General features: G+C 42.6%; 2 protein-coding genes across 2 annotated transcripts in view; one reads left to right on the plus strand and one right to left on the minus strand.

Moving 5' to 3' along the window:
- AVEN (apoptosis and caspase activation inhibitor) overlaps positions 1–21,890 on the plus strand; it is a 327,188-nt gene that overhangs the window by 142,332 nt on the left and 162,966 nt on the right. The gene's annotated exons all lie outside the window — the stretch shown is intronic.
- LOC134583148 (tigger transposable element-derived protein 1-like) lies at positions 1,420–21,530 on the minus strand. The gene is made up of 2 exons (XM_063439968.1): positions 20,656–21,530; positions 1,420–3,383 (listed from the first exon to the last, which is right to left on the minus strand). The coding sequence occupies exons 1-2, from the start codon at positions 21,528–21,530 to the stop codon at positions 1,532–1,534; spliced, it is 2,727 nt and encodes a 908-aa protein (XP_063296038.1). The 3' UTR covers positions 1,420–1,531.

The raw sequence follows: 21,890 nt of genomic DNA on the forward strand, positions 1-21,890 counted from the left end.
CTCTTTTCTGTACGTCCCTGTCTGAAAACTCTATTCCAGTTTCGTGGTTTAGAGGATTCCCTCTTTTCCATTAGACTTGGATCTTTTTCAGTTGTAGTTCAGAAGTCTGAGCGAGAAGCTTTGCTGTTTAGCTTCACAGCTTATAACGTTTGATGAAAACTTACAGGGGTGTTCATAAGCGTCATATCCACTGCATTGTAATGGTTGGACATCTTGTTCAGTACCTCCCAACATTAGGAATGATCAGAGTGAGGGACTCCGGTGGTCCTAAACTACCCTGCAGTTAAACTAAGGCAGCTCATTGGGAGAACATCTAATGGTGATCTTGTGCTGCACTTACTTAGAACGGATCCCTTTGTTTCCCCAAATACAAGGTACCAAGGAACAAACCCAGGACAGTGCGACATGAGCCATAAACCAGGACTGGTCTGCTGAACCTGGTACTGTTGTCTGTCCAGGTTTGGACACCCATGATAGACAGTGAGTACTTTAATTCAATAGCCACAGTTTTGTCCAACTGCTTGAAAACAGTTGACAAAACAATGGAGTGAGACAGTATCCAAAAACGTGCCCCACAACCACTACCATAACTTACAGTGGTTATAGTGCTTGAAGTGTGCTTCAAATGTTTAGCTATCCTTATTTGTCTGGGTTGCTGAAGCTTGATTAAAATGCATGTGCTTTCCTTTACTGCCTTAGCAGATGTTAAATATTACATGAGAGGTAATGTGGTAACTGATTGAACGTCACATTTTTTTTTTTCTTTCTTCAAATCATTGTAGAGCCAAGTAGAGTGGACTAGTTTCCTTGGAAATCATGCACTTCCTTCATGTTACATAGTATATTACGCACAAACCTTTAAAGCAAAAAAAAATCCTTTTATATAAAAAACAAACTCCCTTCAACGTCAGTAAGTGGGCATTAACGCATGTTCCTGGCGCTACGTACAGGATGCAGCATCACCATGGGACCCTCCTAGCATTACTTTGTCATTGGAATCATAGTCCTCAGTAGAACAATATACAAAAAACAAATACTTTGGTTTCTCTTGGGCATTACTGCACCTTTACAGAACGGTAAACTTTGGCAATTTAAGAAGTGTGATCTGGAAAATTATAAGACGTTTTGATTATGGAGATGTAGTCTGTGATGTCAGAAATGAATTGCTTTAAAACATGAAGAAATATCACATGCTGTTTTGTTAGCTGCATAATGTATTTAGGCATCAGAAGAAGAACCAACACTGCACCCATTTAACTTGTTTATTATTCTCTTGAGCAAATTAGGAAGAGAATACAGTGATACCTCGGTTCACGAACTTAATTCGTGAACTGACTCTGGTCGCGAACCGAATTGGTCGTGAACCGAGGCACATTTTCCCATAGGGTTCAATGTAAATCCGGTTAATCCGTGCTGACTTTTTTTGGGGGGTTTTTGAAGCCCAAAAATATGAAACAAATGACAATACACATTAGTAAAGTACAGTATACTGTAGTTATTTATTAAGAGAGGACAGTAAGGTGGGAGGCAGTTATTGTTTGGGGGGAGAGTCCCCCTCCATAAGGACATCAGGGAGATCTTCTTCAGGGGTTTCCTCTCTCCTTTGTCTCCTAGCTGCAGGCTCAGTTTGTCTGAAAAATCTGTCCAATGTCACTTGTCTCTTTCTGCGCTGCATAACCCTCCGGAAATGAGAGACCACATTATCATTCATGAGATTTAACACTCTGTTTGTGACAGTAATGTTGGGGTGGTGCTTTTCAAAGAAATCATGGCACTCATTCCATTTTTGCATAATGGATTTTATGGCATCACTGCTAACCTCCTCCCTTTCTTCTTCCTCCTCAGTGGAATGCTCCTCAAGAAGTGCCTTCTGCTGCTCACTGTGGAGTTCATAAAGTTCTTCCGTGGTCAGCTCCTCCCTATGTTCCTCAACAAGCTCTTCCACATCAGCACCATCAACGTCCAGACCCATATTCTTGCCCATGGACACAATTTCCTCCACTACCTCTGCATCAGACCCTTCTAAGTCATGTTCACGTTCAGCGACACATTCTGGCCACAGTTTCCTCCAGGCTGAATTTAGGGTTCGGGAAGTGACCTCTTCCCAGGCTTTGTCAATGAGGTTAATGCAGTGGACAACATTGAAATGTTTCTTCCAGAATTCTTTCAAAGTCAAGGATGTCTCTTCAGTGACATTAAAACACCTAGTGAAGAGCGCCTTTGTGTACAGCTTCTTAAAGTTGCAGATGACTTGCTGGTCCATGGGCTGCAGAAGTGGTGTTGTGTTGGGGGGGAGGAACTTTACCTTGATGAAGTCATACTCAGCATCCATATCATCCACCAAGGCTGGAGGGTGTGCTGGGGCATTGTCCATCAGAAGAAGGCACCTTTCAGGCAGCTGGTTATCAGAAAGATATTTTCTGACGGTGGGTGCAAACACCTCGTGCAGCCATTCCATAAACAATTGCCTTGTGACCCAAGCTTTGGCATTGGCTCTCCACATGACGGGCAGTCTGGCCTTGTTCACATTTTGTTCCCTAAATGCACGAGGGGTCTGAGAATGGTACACCAGTAGTGGTTTAATTTTCAGATCGGCGCTTGCGTTGGCACACAGCAAAAGGGTCAATCTGTCCTTCATGGGCTTGTGCCCTGGTAGGGCCTTTTCCTCCTGTGTGATATAGGTTCTGTTCGGCATTTTTTTCCAGAAGAGCCCTGTTTCATCACAGTTGAACACTTGTTGAGGGACGTATCCTTCTGTCTTCATGAATTCTGCAAATTCTAACTTGTAAGCTTCTGCTGCGGCCTTGTCAGAACTGGAAGCCTCACCATGTCTAATCACACTGTGGATGCCAGTTCTCCTGCGGAATTTTTCAAACCACCCTCTACTGGCTTTAAATTCGTCACTTGCTGCACTTGTAGAGGGGCTTCTTTGCTGTAAATCACTGTGCAATTTCCTGGCTTTCTCACAGATCATAGCTTCACTTACACTATCACCTGCCAGCTGTTTCTCATTCAACCACACCAACAAAAGTTTTTCCACCTCTTCCAGCACTTGTGTCCTCTGCTTGGTTAACATTGTTACTCCTTTTGCAACATCAGCTCCTTTGATGGCGGCTTTGTTTTTCAGAATAGTCGAAATTGTTGACTTTGCCATCTTGTACTCCGAAGCCAGATCAGTCACACGAATACCACGGTCATGCTTTTCTATAATTTCCTTCTTCAGCTCAATGGTTATTTTCTTCACAACCTTGCTGTCACCTTTACTACTGCTGTGCACTTTCTTTTTGCCACCATGCTTGCGCTGCACATTCTTGTCACTTGCATTTCCACTTTGCACATTGTCACCTGCATTTCCACTTCGCACATTGTCACTTGCATTTCCACTTTGCACATTGTCACTTGCATTTCCACTTTGCACATTGTCACTTGCATTTCCACTTTGCACATTGTCAACTGCATTTCCACTTTGCACATTGTCAACTGCATTTCCACTTTGCACATTGTCACCTGCATTTCCACTTCGCACATTGTCACTTGCATTTCCACTTTGCACATTGTCACTTGCATTTCCACTTTGCACATTGTCACTTGCATTTCCACTTTGCACATTGTCAACTGCATTTCCACTTTGCACATTGTCAACTGCATTTCCACTTTGCACATTGTCACTTGCATTTCCACTTTGCACATTGTCACTTGCATTTCCACTTTGCACATTGTCACCTGCATTGCTGTTCTTGTCACCTTTATTGCTGCTCCGCACTTTCTTCTTTCCACTATGCTTCTTGGGAGCCATATTGGGTGTCCAGTGAACTGTACAGTATGTACTGTATGGGATAAAATACAGTATAATCACTTATAATGCTTGCAGAGTACAGTACTTCTTTCTGTGTACTGTATGTACTGTATGTGATAAAATACAGTATAATCACTTACTGTACTGTATAATGCTTGCAGAGTACTTCTTTCTGTGTACAGTATGTACTGTATGTGATAAAATACAGTATAATCACTTATAATGCTTGCAGAGTACTTCTTTCTGTGTCTCTTATTCTTGCTTCTTCTCTCCACGGTCTTCCTACAGGAAGTCCCGACCATGTGACAGCCTGAAATTAGCATTAAAATGGCCGCGGCTTGCGTTCGTGAACCGAGGCGGAGTTCGTGAACCGGAGCATATTTTTACGAACTTTTCTGTTCGTGAACCGAGTTGTTCGTGAACAGAAGCGTTCGTGAACCGAGGTATCACTGTATTACTATTTATTTTATACATTTACATCTTGCTTTCATGCAGCACAGTCGGGGTGTGAAATTACACAGGAAATAGCATGCTGATTCATATTCATGCAGGACATGTTGAGGGCCTGGTTTTGTCTTCATATATGGAATATACGTGTTTATATTAAATTAGTTTCTAGCCACGCTGTAAACATAATTAGTGGTTTCATGTTTTCATTGTAGTTGCGGTTTAAGAAAGAATGAGTAATCTGGGCAGGATTTGTGGTATTCTATACAACAGCATCGTCTTGGGGATAAGTGCATGAGCACCAAAGCAGTGATTGAGTCAGGATTTAATTTTTTTTTTTTTTTTAAATGCAATATTGCTTTGATTTGCTGTGGATTGATTTACCTTGCAATGTGTAGAATATGCATTAATTGCCCAAATTAGAATTGGTTGTGCTTTATTTAAAATTACTGTTGATCTGCTATTGGATCACTGAGATGTCCATAATAGAGCTTATATTTCATGCAACCAAGCATTGAGATTTCTGGCTGTTGGTAAAAGAACACTCCAAGCACTATTAACACTACAGCATATTGTAGTGTGCAATTTGTTGCGATTCTGCTTTGATAGCAGCTTACAGATACGAAGCTCCAAATATTTGTGCTGAGGTGACTCTCTCTCCCTGTGGATCCTGGAGACCACAGGCTTCTTCAAATGTAGTTGCAGAACCAGTTTTAGATACCCCTGAAGGCTTGGGACAGGTCTCAAAGCTGAATCGGAATATTCAGAACTCTCTGTAGGATTCTAAATATGAATTATGTGACAGCTTGTCCTCACAAAAGTCAATTTCCAGGTTCCAGGGGCTCTCCTGCGCGGTGGGTGTGCACCATCATTGACCGCAGTCATCTTGTCAGTGAGGACAGGAGCATCCCTGTCAGTCAATGTTAGTCAATGATGAGAAGACGTTTTAGCTTGGCCTGTGGTTCAGTTTTCGTAGCAGCCGGCTGTCGAGCTGGATGGGCATTTGGGGTCATCTGTTGCGTGTGCAAAAAAACTGTCTTAAAGGGTTATCAACTAAATTCTGAATTATGATTTACTGCCAACACAGTCCTATTATAATAATTTATCGTGCATTGGTAGACACCCGCAGACTGAACATACCATTAACACTTCCTCTATGAACCTCTGTACATTGGCCTGAGACGTAGAGCATCTGCCAATTTTATAGATTTTACAATTAATGTTAACGTGCTCTTCATACAATTTATACTTATAGAAAGGGATAAAATCAATGTTTTCACCCTATCAGTTGGTCCTAGGGATATTTTCATTCCACCTTACCTGATGGTTCTGCCATTAATCCTGAGAGTTCAAATATGGCTTGAGAATATGTTAGCTTGTCCATTTATAATATGAACACAGTAAACAAACAAAAATAACAAAGACGCTGGACAATGTCATATTAAACTCTTAATATAATAGTGTAAGCTGCGTACCTTAGGATGCTAACTAAATATTGAATATCAAACAACTATATAGAGCAGCAAGGTCACACTACAAGTGGAATGATCCAATATACATTTATTGAGTGGTATTAATAATAAAATATGCATTAAAATAAGATCACTTATGTAAAAGGGAAAAACCAGCAGCTCCTGAATAAATTAGACACATCAATGTAACACTGCGAACTACTACAAATATAAGGTCTCCTAATCTCTCACCCTAGCTTCCATGCTTAATTTCCTTGGGGGTCCTTTCAAAGTGAAGAGCTCGGAGCTGGGTCCTGCTCTCTCGCTGACGAACAAGCAAGGCTAGTTGATTTAATTTAGAACAATGAATAGATTAAATAATGTTACAATGTGTGTTCAAGAAATCGCTTTCTCCTTATATCTTTATATCGTTCAATCTTAAAGATACAGCAATTTGCCATTCGTGTTTAAGAGAATGGCATTTTAGCCAGACCCAGGTAAAGCCCAAGAATGACTTACTGCCGACACACGGCATTAACAAAAGGATATCATTAAACAAAGCTTTTGTAATATTTACATATTGTATATATGTTAATATGAAAACAGATGGAACTCACACATTGTTTGCTACAGCAGCTAATCAGTTTCCATGGCGACTGCACTCCAGACCATTGTTTTCTTGTAAACTAATAAAGAGGAATACATTTGTAAGCTAACCATTGTCTAAGCTGCTGATTAGTGTGGCTGTGTACTAGTTATACTCACACATGGAAAACGTCTGCACATCCCCCTAAATTTATCCCCTCCGCGAATGTGACAGAACTCAATTGCAGATATTTTTTTCTGCTTCGCAGACTATGAAATATTTGCTGATCCATCTGTTGTTTTCTTTTTTGTAGTTTGCTTTTTAATTACCATTTCCTAGCAAAATATTGTTTTGTTTTTTTTCATTATTATTATTGTGAACTAATTTATTTAAATCCCAGTAAAATATATTGTTACTCTTTTCCCAATGTAATTCTTAATGTATTGAAGTTATGTGTGTTAGTTTCTCTGAAACTGCTATGTTTATAGAAAAAAGGGTTAAACCTAGCTGGACCTGGCACCAAGACCACTTCATTAAGCTGAAGTGGTTTGGGTGCCTATAGTGGTCCTTTAATAACAACAACAACCATTGACGTAATACGTTTTTCTGAAAACCTCTGCATGCAGACACTGAACGTTCCCCATAGAGATGCATTGATTCAATGTGTCTCTATGAGGATATGCTGATTGGCACAACGTGGCATTTTTCTGTGCATGCGCAATAGCCTCCCAATGCTTTCCTACAGAGAAAGAATTTGATTGGCTGAGATTATCAAGATTGATGATCTCAGCCATGTGGTTGGGGCCAGGTGCGGCGAGGAACAAAAGTTGAGTAAAATCACCTTTTCAATACGATCTGAAGGGGAAAATCCCTAAATAGTTAGTTTAACACGAGCGTCAGGAAGATTTTTTTTGTATTCATTACACTATAGTGTTCCTTTAACATAAAATATTGATTAAATTAAAATTATACCAAAAACTGCTGATGAACAATGTACTGACTAAACTCATACAGACACTGCTACACCAACGCCATGATCTGTAATGATGTCATAATGACCTCTTTGTACTGACAGAAGTCATCTAGAAAACAGGTGATTAATCACAATATGTATACATACTTAGATACTTGGTGACATTGGTTAAAAAGTCCTAACTGACACAAGTTCTTCTGATCGAAAAAGCAAAGACACAGCAAGACAATTCAGTACCCTTCACAATGTCGAACGATTGACTAATCAGGCAAACAATGCAGACCACTTACAAATTGACCCACCTTTTATCAGACCCTCTGCTCACGGTGTTCTGGAAAGTGCCATCTTGTTGCTATTATTGGGCATGCAGTTGCTAGAAAATTGTTTCTGTTTGAGAAAGTTACAAATTATTTCAGCAGGAGAAACGGTTTTGTTGAAGGGCACAAAACACTATGGACACAATAACCACATAATCTAAATAAAAGTTCTTGTGGTGCCAGGAGGTGCCTGTCGCTTGCTCACCTTTAGGGGTTAAAAGGTTCTTGAACAGTTTAACCCCAAAGTCTGCGTTCCAACACTGAATCGGTCAGCTGACGCTCTCAGCCAATCAGTGACACTCCATTCATAAAACTGGCTTGAAAAGAAACAATTCTGTATGAGCCTTCCTGATTAAAGATGTTGAGAAGGACAGAGAGGCAAGGAGACTCGGTGCTGGAACATAGACTTTGGGGAAGACGTATAAAGATAGCTTTTACTCTGAATGATTATCTGCTTTTTTTGGCTTGCTCAGTTTAGTATAGTTTTGCAACTCTGCCTCCTATGTCTCATCTCGCCATTCTAAATTTCTTCATTCTTGCTGGTTACAGTAACAGTGTAAGTGATGCTGCAGCTCCCTATCTGTTCCTCTGCTCCAACAATTTATTCATCTTTTTAAAGGCAGATCAAACTTGTTCATCCTATTTCTTGTTCCAGTAACTGCTGAGAGAACGTGTTTTAAAGGGACATTGTAGGTACATGATTACTACATCTCCCTGGTGCCGTCCTTCCGTTCAGTGTTAAACTGTTTTTAATGATTTATTGCTAAAACAGAGTTCCCAGAGCCTCTTTGCTAGTTGGGCTATGAGTGGCTGTGAATGGCTAAGAGTGCACGTTGACCACTCTCAGCGTATCACAGCGCCTATTGCAGGTATGACCAGAGGAAAGAGTGTAATCTCTGCCATAGCAATACCTCCAGTGTGGGCGGTGGTGCTGGTAGCCAGGGGTCATTGTTCAGTGTAGCACAAAAATTGATTCTGCTGCGTCTTAATTTTTACTAAACAAAGGCCCTGTTAGCCACAGAATTTTAACTGGCTACAGCATTAGTAAATATGTTTTCTAAAGCAGTCGTCCCACATTTCTAGTAATTTACATTTGATCTAGCTTAGAGATGAGCACTCTTTTTTCATTTTGAGTGACATGGTTAAAGGAATGATATAGTCTCAAAAGATACTGTTAAAGTGTACCTGTCATGGTAGGCGCAATTAAATTTTAACAGAGGTAAAACGCATTACCTTGTTATTGTGGTAGCAGAAATGCTACTACATATATATTTACATAGATTTTTCAATTAAAGAAAAAAAAAGCTGGTCCCTGCACTCACCTGTCAATCAATTCTTGACATAGACGGCTATCTGTGTTTGAGAAGTGAGTGACTGGACAAAACAGGGAAATTACCCCTCCTTGTGGTTCTCCTGTTTTTAAGGACTGACCCATTTTTTTGGAATTTGTTACTCTGTGCCATCAGACTCTCCCCTAGCTTCCAGTCATTCAAAAAGTCACTGAAAACACAGCTCCATAGGAAAGCTAACCATCTTCCTGGGTGACGTTTCTCTTATTTCACTGTCCTCATGTAACGAGTATATACCCCTACACGCAGGATCCAGCCTAACAGAAGACAGTACAGAGGAGAGATACGTCTACCGGACCTTAGAGTGGCCGGACTCGACGTAATAGGATAAAACAGAGTCAGGAACGATCCGAGGTCAAGGGCACAAAGAGACAGCGTAAACGAAAACTAGCCGGGGACTGGTACACAGGAATCAGCAAGCCGGCAAACAGTACAGAATAGGATAAAGCGAAAACGAAGTCAGAATACAAAGCCAAGGTCAAATACGGAGAAACACAACTGAACACAACAAGCACTAAAGGGAACTGTAGCAGAAACCACGATAGGGCAACGAACTAAGGGAAAAGGGTAAGTATAAGTAGCCTTCAAACTAATGTGATTGGCTCCTGTCACTTCCACTCCCCCAACAGGTAAGTGTATGGGGTGATTGGCATGACAGGAGCCAATGGGAGCCTTTTTGCAATTTAGGCTCCCACTGTCTCTTTAAGAGCGCGCCCGAGATTCGCGGCGCGCTCTTAGCTGCAGGCGGGACACGTGACCGCTTCTCGCGGTCACTGCCCGCCTTCCTGTCTGAACAGTCGGACGAGCCGCGCGCGGCTCGTGCAGCCGCAGGACCGCGCGCGGCTTGAAGAGAGGACCGCGTCCGGCCCCCGGATAAGGTAAGTACGGCTACAGTACCCCCCCCTGAGGACACGCCCTCCGGGCGGGCAGGACCAGGCCTGGCAGGAAAACGCGAATGGAAAGAACGTACAAGGCGGGGAGCATGAACAGCATCCGCAGAAATCCAACTGCGCTCCTCAGGCCCATAACCCTTCCAATGTACCAAGTACTGAAGCCGACCCCTAAGAAAACGAGAGTCAATAACAGCAGATACTTCGAACTCCTCATGACCCTCCACAGAGACAGGAGGGGGAGGGGGAGTATGCCGGGTATAGCGGTTGCGTACGTAAGGCTTCAACAAAGAGGTGTGAAATACATTGGGTATACGCAGATTCTTAGGCAGACCCAAGGCATAAGAAACGGGATTAACCTTATGTATAATGCGATAAGGACCAATGAAGCGGGGAGCCAATTTCATAGAAGGCACCCGGAGGCGAATATTCCGTGTGGAAAGCAAAACCCTGTCCCCCACAACATAGGAAGGAGCCGCTCTGCGATGCTTGTCAGCCTGAGCCTTCTGGCGGGCAGCAGAGTCCACCAAAGAACGCTGAACCTGCTCCCAAGTATTACGCAAACCAGCCAAATGCTCATCCAGAACTGGCATGCCCTGAGAGGAGAATGCAGCTGGAAGAACAACGGGATGCTGGCCATAGACAACGTAAAAAGGGCTTTTGCCGGAAGAATCATGAGTGGCATTATTCCGAGCAAATTCAGCCCAAGGAAGCAGGTCAGACCAATTGTCCTGATGGTGAGACACAAAACAACGGAGGTACTGCTCAAGAGACTGGTTGGCACGTTCAGCAGCTCCATTAGACTGGGGATGGTAAGCGGAAGAAAATGAGAGGGAAATACCCATCTCCGAACAAAAGGCTTTCCAGAACCTGGAAATAAATTGGCTACCCCTATCGGATACAATAGATAAGGGAATACCATGTAATCTAAACACTTCTCTAGCGAAGATAAGAGCCAATTCCTTGGAAGTGGGCAACTTGCGAAGAGACACAAAGTGAGCCATTTTGGAAAACCGATCTACTATCATTAGGATGACTGTGTTACCATTCGAAGGGGGTAATTCAACAATAAAATCCATTGATAGATTAGACCAAGGTCTCTCGGGAACGGGCAATGGATGCAACAGCCCACAAGGAACTCTACGAGAGGTTTTCATACATGCACAAGTAGTACAAGCACTTATATAGTCAGTAACATCCTTACGTAAGGTATCCCACCAGAAATACCGAGAAACGGCTGACACTGTTTTGGAAATACCAGGATGTCCAGCAGTCTTAGTATCGTGATAAAGTGACAGAATATCCCGTCTCTCGGGAATGTCAACGAACAATTTATCATTAGGCCTCTCGCTGGGTGCCATGCCTTGTTTCGCTTGTATGGCCTGCAAGAGGGACGAGGAAATAGACAATATAGTAGTTGCTATTATCCTGTCTGGGGGAATGACAGGAGTGACATCAATCTCCTGTTTGTCAATAGTCTCGAATTGTCTGGACAGAGCGTCCGCTTTGGTGTTCCGGTCACCTGGCCTATAGGTGATTATATAATTAAAATGAGACAAGAACAGTGACCACCTAGCCTGCCTTGAAGACAATCTTTTAGCTTCGCTAAGGTAGGATAGGTTCTTATGATCTGTAAATATGAGAATAGGATCCTTAGTTCCTTCTAGCAAATGTCTCCATTCTTTGAGTGCTAAAATGATAGCAAGGAGTTCGCGATTACCCACATCATAATTCCTCTCTGCCTTGGACATTTGTTTAGAAAAGAAGCCACAAGGATGCAATGGCTTGTCAGGAGACTCTCTTTGGGATAAGACAGCACCTACCCCTATATCGGAAGCATCAACCTCAAGTATATATGGCAATGAGGGGACAGGATGCTGTAAAATAGGGGCAGAGGCGAACGTAGTTTTAAGAAAGTCAAAAGCCTGAAGTGCCTCAGTAGACCAGACACGTGTATTGCCATCCTTTTTAGTCATACGAGTAATAGGCGCTACTATAGACGAAAAACCTTTGATAAAACGTCTATAATAATTAGAGAAACCCAGAAAACGCTGGATGGCTTTCAGACCTTGCGGCAGAGGCCATTCTATGACTGCAGCGAGCTTCTGGGGATCCATCCGAAAACCCTCGGCGGAAATCAAATACCCTAAAAACTGGACCTCGGACTGGTCGAATAGACATTTTTCTAATTTGCAATAAAGACCATTAGCAAGAAGGGTCTTCAGAACTGTTGTAACATGTCTGTGATGAGCGTGAATGTCAGTAGAATATATTAAAATGTCATCCAAGTACACAATAACAAATGAGTGAATAAAGTCCCTTAAGACATCATTAATAAATTCTTGGAACACTGCTGGGGCATTGCAAAGCCCAAATGGCATGACGGTATACTCATAATGACCTGACCGAGTGTTAAAGGCTGTCTTCCATTCGTGGTCCTTTTTAATACGTATCAAATTGTATGCTCCTCTAAGATCTAATTTGGTGAATACCGTAGCATGTTTGAGCCTGTCAAACAATTCTGTTATTAGAGGTATAGGGTAAGCATTTTTGATGGTGATCTTGTTAAGACCTCTATAATCAATGCAAGGTCTTAAATCACCTTCTTTCTTTGATACAAAGAAGAACCCCGCTCCAGCCGGAGAAGAGGATCTTCTAATAAATCCCTTGTCTAATGACTCTTTAATGTACTCCTCCATGACACGGTTTTCTTGAACCGATAGGGGGTACACCCTGCCCTTAGGAGGTATAGTACCAGGCAACAAATCAATAGCACAATCGTAGGGTCTGTGAGGCGGTAATTTGTCAGCCTCTCTTTTATCAAAGACAGTCTTTAAAGTTAAATACTGAGAGGGTATTGTCGTAGATAAAGGAGGAACAGTAGGAACGTTAATAGAATTCACAGGCGTGACTTCAATAGTACATGACTCATGGCAGGCTTCACTCCATGATTTTATCTGCCCTGTCTCCCAGTCAAAAATGGGATTGTGGGCACGTAACCATGGATACCCTAACACCAACTGTGAAGAGGGAGAGGTGATGACCTGGAACCGAATGGTTTCATAGTGTAGAACCCCTGTGTACATGTGTAGCGGTGCAGTCTCGTGAGTAACAACAGGAGATATCAATGGTCTACCATCTATGGCCTCAACGGCCAAGGGTATCTCCTTCTCTCTGATGGGAATATTGTTTCTCTTTACAAAACCAGAGTCTATAAAGTTCTCGGCTGCCCCAGAATCAACCAGGGCGTCTATGTTTTCAACTATACAACTCTCTCCCATATGTAAAGAAACAGGGAGAAGCAGTCGGTTAGGAGGCAATGTAGGAGACTTAGAAATCACACCCAAGGCCAGTCCCCTATAAGGTCTTAGGTGCGAGAGTTTTCCGGGAGCAGACGACACTCCTTTACCATATGGTCTCTCTTACCACAATATAGGCAGAGTCCCTCCCTTCTTCTATGTAATTTCTCAGTATCTGAGAGTTTGGCAACCCCTAATTGCATAGGTTCCTCTTCAGATACTTTAACACTCTCCGGTATATTAACTCTGGGTTGAATAGGTGTAACAAAACGTCTATTCCTGTTCTTAGTATAGAGCCTGTCACGAATCCTATTATCTATATCGATGAGGTAGTCAATAAGGTCCTCTAAGGCAATAGGAAGCTCCTTAGCTGCTACCTCATCCAATATAGAGTCTGATAAACCTTCCATGAAGGCCGTAGTTAACCCATTATTGGTCCAATCGACCTGTGAGGCAAGGGTACGAAACTGTATAGCGTAATCAGCCACAGACCTAGAACCCTGTTTAACCCTCATTAATGCTCTAGCGGCATTCTTAGACCTTTTCATAGTATCAAAAGTTCTGCGAAAAGCTGTTAGGAAACTGTGAAAGTTATGCACTATAGGTCCATTAGCCTCCCAAATAGGGTTTGCCCATTCAAGTGCTTTGTCGGTAAGTTGGTGCATAAAGAACCCAACTTTAGACCTCTCTGTGGGAAATGAACGTGGATACATTTCAAAATGAAACTCTATTTGGTTAATGAACCCTCTGCATGTCTTAGAATCCCCTCCATACCTAGGAGGAGGCGTTAAATGTGCTGTAGCGTTAGGCATAGTCGATGCTTCAGGAAGCAGGGGTGCAGGAGGGTTAGGTGCGGTTGCTGGAATGGTTCTAGCTAAGAGCGTCTGGAGAGCCTGAGCTATTTGATCCATACGGTGATCCTGCTCTACAAATCTAGCCTCATGGGTCGCCATCTGTTGAGCTAAATCTGCGGGGTCCATGGCCCTATCGTAATGTAACGAGTATATACCCCTACACGCAGGATCCAGCCTAACAGAAGACAGTACAGAGGAGAGATACGTCTACCGGACCTTAGAGTGGCCGGACTCGACGTAATAGGATAAAACAGAGTCAGGAACGATCCGAGGTCAAGGGCACAAAGAGACAGCGTAAACGAAAACTAGCCGGGGACTGGTACACAGGAATCAGCAAGCCGGCAAACAGTACAGAATAGGATAAAGCGAAAACGAAGTCAGAATACAAAGCCAAGGTCAAATACGGAGAAACACAACTGAACACAACAAGCACTAAAGGGAACTGTAGCAGAAACCACGATAGGGCAACGAACTAAGGGAAAAGGGTAAGTATAAGTAGCCTTCAAACTAATGTGATTGGCTCCTGTCACTTCCACTCCCCCAACAGGTAAGTGTATGGGGTGATTGGCATGACAGGAGCCAATGGGAGCCTTTTTGCAATTTAGGCTCCCACTGTCTCTTTAAGAGCGCGCCCGAGATTCGCGGCGCACTCTTAGCTGCAGGCGGGACACGTGACCGCTTCTCGCGGTCACTGCCCGCCTTCCTGTCTGAACAGTCGGACGAGCCGCGCGCGGCTCGTGCAGCCGCAGGACCGCGCGCGGCTTGAAGAGAGGACCGCGTCCGGCCCCCGGATAAGGTAAGTACCGCTACACCTCATCACTTCCCTTGCCTCCATAGCTCAGTTTACTTCATCTCCTGCCATTGTTTGGTTCTTCTACACGCCACTTTTACCAGCTTTATTCAACGCAGACATCTTATCCATCAGTTTTTCTTGTGCGTCTTTACCAATTCCTCATGGATTGGAAACTCGTTTGAGAGGCACCTTCTTCACCTCTTACCTCTGTCATATTCAGTATGTTAATTGCTTGTCAGATATGCCCATTTTATAATTGTAAAGCTCTGAGAAATACATTGGCACTATATAAATGCCAATATTAATAATAATATCACTCCTTAAAGACAGCACTATACTGTCGGTGAAACCAGCATAATCCGCAAAGCGCGTTCTTCTCGCGGAATTCTTTCAAAGTAGGGAAAACTGGGTAAAGGTTGGGTGTAGGTTACCCTTGTGTAACACCCACAAACTCACCAACATGGCAGCGTTATTTGAATAATCACCTTAACTAAGTAAACGTGTAATCTATCAGTTTGATGAATTATATATTTAATGCCTAAGGACATGTTTTTGCTAAAAGTAAACCAGTCATGGAAGGTTTCTGTTAATTCAGAAATATATTGATGAAAGTCAGTTGGCAGATATTCAAACCTGTTGATTTATATACATCATACAGTAACTTTGTAAGTACTCACATGGACTAGGATCAAAGTGTAAATTAAGGCTTCTATCACATAACATTTGTATTCTTTTCACAGCCTAACTGGTATAGCTGAACATGCGGTTTGATACTCATGATTCTCAGAAAGATACTTTATGATAAATTTCATACTTGCTTTAATAGCCCTTTAATTATGTTTAAAAGCTTTAACTCTTTAGTCAGTCTTCTTATGTTATTCATCACATGTTAGCATTGACCGCATAATTTACCTATGAATATTGTGTACCTTTTGCCATGGCAACTAATTGTATTTAATTGCTCTTGAAATTTGATTGGACTTTTTTTTATTTTTTTATTTAAGTGTTCACTGGGTTATGTTTTTTATAAGTGTGCTGTGTTCAATTATGACCTAACCTGAACAAAGACCCATTTAAGTACGAAACGTTGCCAGGTTCTTTTTTGATGGAAGAATAAACATCACGTCTACTTTTAATTTTGATGTCTCTTTTCAATTATATATCATTCATGGACAGCATGTGAATCAGTGAATCAGTGGATTGCACAGGGCTCCTGTCTATATACCTGAATTTGTGTGTGTTGTTTGTGTTTACTATGCTTCTGTTCACCTAGATGTTCAGTAAATGTCAAGTTTTTTACTCGATAGCTTTGAATAGGAAAATAAAAGCATTTTTCGATAGACAACACTGCTGGCATACAACGTTTTGAGATTTAACAAATTTTTTTCATAACAACAATTGCTGGCAATGTATTCTTTAAACATTAATCCAAGTGTTATTGTCGTTCTCCCAGTTTACACATTACTTTACAAGCAATCTGTCAACACAAGGTATTGCTTGAGATACATCTTAGAAAAACAGCGGCCTTTTTACTCTAGTTGTTTGCGTAAGGCTTAATATCAGTGGGCGGTCAACCTTTGGTTTTCTGGCTAATTATACTGGGAGTGGCCTGGAAAATTCCTCTTGGGCAAGGAACTGTGCTAGTCAAGTTAAAGTGGCTAGAATTGACTATAGAAATTTGTGGACCTAAATATCGTCTCTCCTCCCAACCTGTCAACCATAAAGCCTCAGGAGTCTACTGTCCACTTTCTCCTTATCTACTCTTGCTCAATCTTTTTTCTGCTTGACTTTATCTTCTTTGACATTCCTTCCCTCATGTAAAAAACTCAATAGCATGTTGATATATATCCATCACCTCCTCCTTTTCTTTACTCAGTGGACTAACTCTCCTACACATATAGCCGGCATAATCATAACTGTGTCTATTCCAACCTTTGGTCTGTCACTAAATTCTCTAACACACTTTTCCCTCTGCGTGACCACAATCCTTTTACCTGCACTTTTTATGTGCCCCTCATTTGACATCTTAAATCTAGTCAATCTCGGGAATCTAAGAAACTAAGTTCCCTTGATCTGTATCACTGCACTTCCCCATAATTTCAAACCAAAAATATTGCCTACATTCCCCTCAAGACACTAGAAAGGCACTTATTCATGCACTTACCATGTACTTGTCTGACTTGATTATTGTAACTAAGAACTCTTGGGAATCCCAAATACCTGCATGAGGCTCATTCCCCTGCCTGACCGCTACACCCACACTTCTCCCCTTTGCCAATCATTACATTGGCTTCATGTAGCCTTCATGATTCACTTTAACTGTTCTTCACAACCTCCAAAAAGTCCTCAATAATTCCACTCCTCACTATTTTTCTACTTTATTTTATAAGTACACGCCTTCTTATTCACTTCACTTTGTGAGCAATCTTCTCCTTTCTTCTTCTCGTCCCTGCACTACTAACTATTACCTGCAGGATGTTTTGAGGGAAGCCCTGTTCCTATGGCATCCCTACCTCGTGCCATCAGACTCTTCCCTAGACTACTGTCTTTTAAGAGGTCCCTGAAAACACATCACTTTAAGAAAGTTTACCATCTTCCCTGGTGACTTTCTTCTCTTCAAAAGACCAGTTTACGCTTCTGTCCTTCTACATAACACTTTACAAGCTTATTTTCTTAACCATCTATGGGGGGAGAGTAAAAAAAACAAGGCGCAAGAGAGTACCAAGAACAGATAACGGCTAAAGTAGCCTGCCCTTTGGTGGGTCCCCACTCAGAACTCAAGCTGATTTTAGCTCATCTTGTGCCATTACAAAAATAACTAGTCCATTTGTATATCAGACTGATCCCACCCAAAAGGGCATTCCAGATTCGTAATGCAAGAAGTCTATCTCTCTGAGAGATACAGCAACCCCAGCTGTTCGTATAGCTGATACCCCTCTAGGCACAGTGAGCAAGGGGTCCACGTCTGGATTACCCTTTAAACTTAGGGAATGCAAAAGAAAAACTAGGTGCAAGGATCTGTTTCGGATCTGGACAGCTCTATTAGGTCTTGATCTTTTTGTAAATGCACAAGGTGAGCTAAAACCAGCATGAGATCTAAGCTGGGACCCACCCAAGGGCAGGCTACTTGAGCTGTTGTCCGTTCTCAGTACTCTCTTGCAACTTGTTTTTTGATCTTATCCATCTATCCCTCCTGACATGCTGTTTTTTCTCTTCTTTTCTTTTTTTACTTCTTCCTTGTAGACAGTAAGCTGAATTGAGCAGGACCTTCTTCACCGTTTGTCTCTGTCAATATGTTGTACATCAATTACTTGTTGTCAGATGTCCCCATTTTTATATAATTGTAAAGTGTTGAGGAATATGTAGTATATATTTATATACCGTATATACTCGAGTATAAGCCGAGTTTTTCAGCACATTTTTTGTGCTGAAAAACCCCAACTCGGCTTATACTCGAGTCAATAGTCTGTATTATGGCAATTTGCACTGCCATAATACAGACAGGGGCTGTGGGGGCTGCAGAGAGCGTTACTTACCTCTCCTGCAGCTCCTGTCAGCTCTCTCCTCCTCCGCTGGTCCGTTCAGCACCTCGGTCAGCTCCCAGTGTAAATCTCGCGAGAGCCGCGGCGACAGGAGGAGAGAGCTGACAGGAGCTGCAGGAAAGGTAAGTAACGCTCTCTGCAGCCCCCACAGCCCCCTCCTACACAGTGCCCATCCACTGGACCACCAGGGAAGGAGAGCCCCCCTCCCTGGCCAGCTAGCAAGCAGGGAGGGGGGACGAAAAAATGTATATATAGCAATAATAATAAAAAAAAAAAAAAATAATAAAATAAAAATAATAATTAAATAAAAAATTATAATAAAATAAAATAATAATAATAATAAAAAAATTTAATGAAACAAAAAAAAATATTAAAATAATAAAAAATAAAAATGCCCACCCCCACCAAGGCTCTGCATCACACTCTGCATTACACACACACATACACACACTGCATTCATACACACACACTGCACTCATACACACACACACTGCACTCATACACACACACACTGCACTCATACACACACACTGCATTCATACACACACACACTGCATTCATACACACACACTGCACTCATACACACAGCATTCTCATACACACACACTGCACTCATACACACAGCATTCATACACACACACTGCATTCATACACACACACTGCACTCATACACACAGCATTCTCATACACACACACTGCACTCATACACACAGCATTCATACACACACACTGCACTCATACACACACTGCACTCATACACACACTGCACTCATACACACACTGCACTCATACACACACTGCACTCATACACACACTGCACTCATACACACACACTGCACTCATACACACAGCATTCTCATACACACACACAGCATTCTCATACACACACACTGCATTCTCATACACACACACTGCACTCATACACACACTGCACTCATACACACACTGCATTCTCATACACACACTGCATTCTCATACACACACTCTGCATTCTCATACACACACTGCATTCATTATATACACACACTGTAAATAAATATTCAATTAATATAATTTTTTAAGGATCTAATTTTATTTAGAAATTTACCAGCAGCTGCTGCATTTCCCACCCTAGTCTTATACTCGAGTCAATAAGTTTTCCCAGTTTTTTTGGGTAAAATTAGGGGCCTCGGCTTATATTCGGGTCGGCTTATACTCGAGTATATACGGTATATCAATATAATAATGATAATAATAATAACACTAAACTTATTGGCTGAGTATTATAAGACCTGCGGTCCATATCAGCCACACTATCAGAGATGTATTTTCCCTGGTCTATAAAAACTTAAATGATATAGATCAGAAGAATGCAACCTTTGGTACTCCAGATATTGTGGACTGCTTCTCCCATAATGCTTTGCCTGCACTATGGCTGTAAGAGAATTATGTGAGATGTAGTTCCCAACACCTGGAGTCCTGAAAGGTGCCTACCCCTGATATAGATAAAGATCACTTTTTTTTTTTTTTTTTTTAATTCTTTATTTTTGCGTGCACATAGGTAACAATGAAGCAAACTTGGCCACAACAGCTTGTGTTCACGATGTTATCAGACATTTACAACAGCTATGGCTTTCATATCTATGCACATTTTTATAATATAAGGTTACTTCTAGAGAAAAAAAAAAACGTTGTAGTGGTACCATTAGTGCCCTTTGTGGGGGTGATGTGAGCATGGTGCTGCTCTCTATGTGTCTGCCCTGGAGGGCGACCTCCTTTGCCTTTGTTCAATGTAAAAAGTCGTTTTCTAAGTGGTTCGCAGTGTGTCGGCGGGAGGGGGGGAGGGGGTGAGGGTGTCGTGGTGTAGTGCGGTTTAGTGATATCTTTGCTTGGTAGGCAGCTGCCACCCTGTGTGGGTACTCGTGGTATGTTTGTGACGTTTTGCACATGTATGCAGTCTATTTGAGTCAGCCACTAGGTGTTGCGGGTTATATGGTGGTGGCAGTGTTGGTTACACTAAGTGGGTCTCGTTAGGAAAAGCAGTGCGTCATTATGTGAGCATGTTAGAAAACACAAAAGAAATTATTAAAGAAAATATTAAAAAGGTGTTGGCGGTTCTGCTGAGATTGAGTCTCTGGCTTCATTGGACGTTCCGTCTGCGTGGATGGTGGAATGGGAAACAGGGGAGAGTCGCTTTAAGTTGGCTTGTCGGTGGTACCTCAGGTGGGCGATCCGCCTGGGGAGGTTCTGGAGGAGTTCCGTGGGGTAAAGTCCCGTATGTTATCTGGGTTCAGTTGGGCTATGCTCTGTCTGGTCGCCGGTGCCACTTGAAGGATGCCTGTTGCTTGCAGGTGAGTTTCAAGCTCCTGTTTGTCTTACGCCTTATATGTAGACCCCTTGAAAGTGAATGATAAGGCACGAGGGGTGCCCCATCTGTATGGGATTTCTCTGGCCCGAAGATGGTGTAGAAGGGGTTGTAGGGCTTTTCGCCAGGCTATCGTGTTCCTGGTCAGATCTGGGAATGCTGTCAGTGATGCCCCTTCAAACAGTAGGTTTTTTTTTCCCCACAGTGCGGTCATGAGCGAGTTCTTGTCAGCTAGTGTTTGGAACCTCAGTATGAGGTCCGCTGTCGCCGCTGTCGGTGCTCGGGGTGATTTCGGCAACCTGAACATGCCATCAGTTGTCATGGTTTTCACCCGCATTGGTGGGAGCAGGACTTTGAGGAGGCGCCTGATGTAATGGGGTAAGTCATCCAGGCCTACTGACTCCGGTATCCCCCTCAGCTTTAAGTTGTAGCGTCTTCTTTGGTCCTCTATGGTATCAAGCCTGTCATTGGTAGTGGTTTGCCATTTGACCAGGTCTGTAACTTTCTGTTCGATTGCATGAAGCCTTGTGTCATGGGTGCTTGAGCTGGCCTCTAAATGTGCGATTTTTGTCGTGGCGCCTTCAATGGCCTTTCTATAGTAGGCCATATCTGCCGCCAAATCTTTGCAGAGTTCCGCCAGCATTGCCTTGAGTTGGTCGGCTGTGACCGGGTCCCCAGATTTTGGGGGTACCTGTCTGCTGTCCGGTGGGTGCCTGTAAGATGCTCCTTCCAGGATGTCGGTGGCGAAATCCTCCGAAGAGTAGGAGAAGAGGTCGTCTTGCTGCGCCATTTTGGGCCATGCGGCCTGTTGCGAGAGCTGAAGCATCTCGCCAATGTTCCTCCCGTGGGGGCTTTTTTCGGCTTTTGCCTTCTTGGATTTCCTGCCCATGGTCTTTCAGCCCGTGCTTGGGTTGTTTGTGGGGAGGTTTTGGGCCCGATTTCCACCATATATCTCCGTTTTTGTGAAGGTCAGAGACGGAGCTCCGAGAAATGCGTCCTCTCAGTTGCTCTGTTGGCTCCGCCCCCCCAAGATCACTTGTTTTTAAGGATGATGCCCCTTTTACTTTTTTTTCTCACAGTGTGTTGAACGAATTAAAGTATTTTTTCTTTTAATAAATAACTCTTAATTAAGGTATAGCTTATCTTTATTTGATATGGCTGTGATCAATATGAAAACCTGCTTGAAAGGGGAATGTGATACAACCCTGACTCACTTTATACTTATTTACTGGTATACCTAACTGCCTTG

The sequence above is a fragment of the Pelobates fuscus genome, chromosome 13, assembly GCF_036172605.1.
Source record: "Pelobates fuscus isolate aPelFus1 chromosome 13, aPelFus1.pri, whole genome shotgun sequence".
NCBI classification, from domain to species: domain Eukaryota; kingdom Metazoa; phylum Chordata; class Amphibia; order Anura; family Pelobatidae; genus Pelobates; species Pelobates fuscus.

Excerpts from the sequence above, each read along its gene's own strand:
- LOC134583148 (XM_063439968.1), bottom strand. The coding sequence starts at position 21,530 with ATGGGCAGGAAATCCAAGAAGGCAAAAGCCGAAAAAAGCCCCCACGGG. Across the intron at positions 3,384-20,655 it reads AAGGGGTCTACATATAAGGC|TGGAAATGCAAGTGACAATG; the intron begins GTAAGACAAACA and ends CAATGTGCAAAG.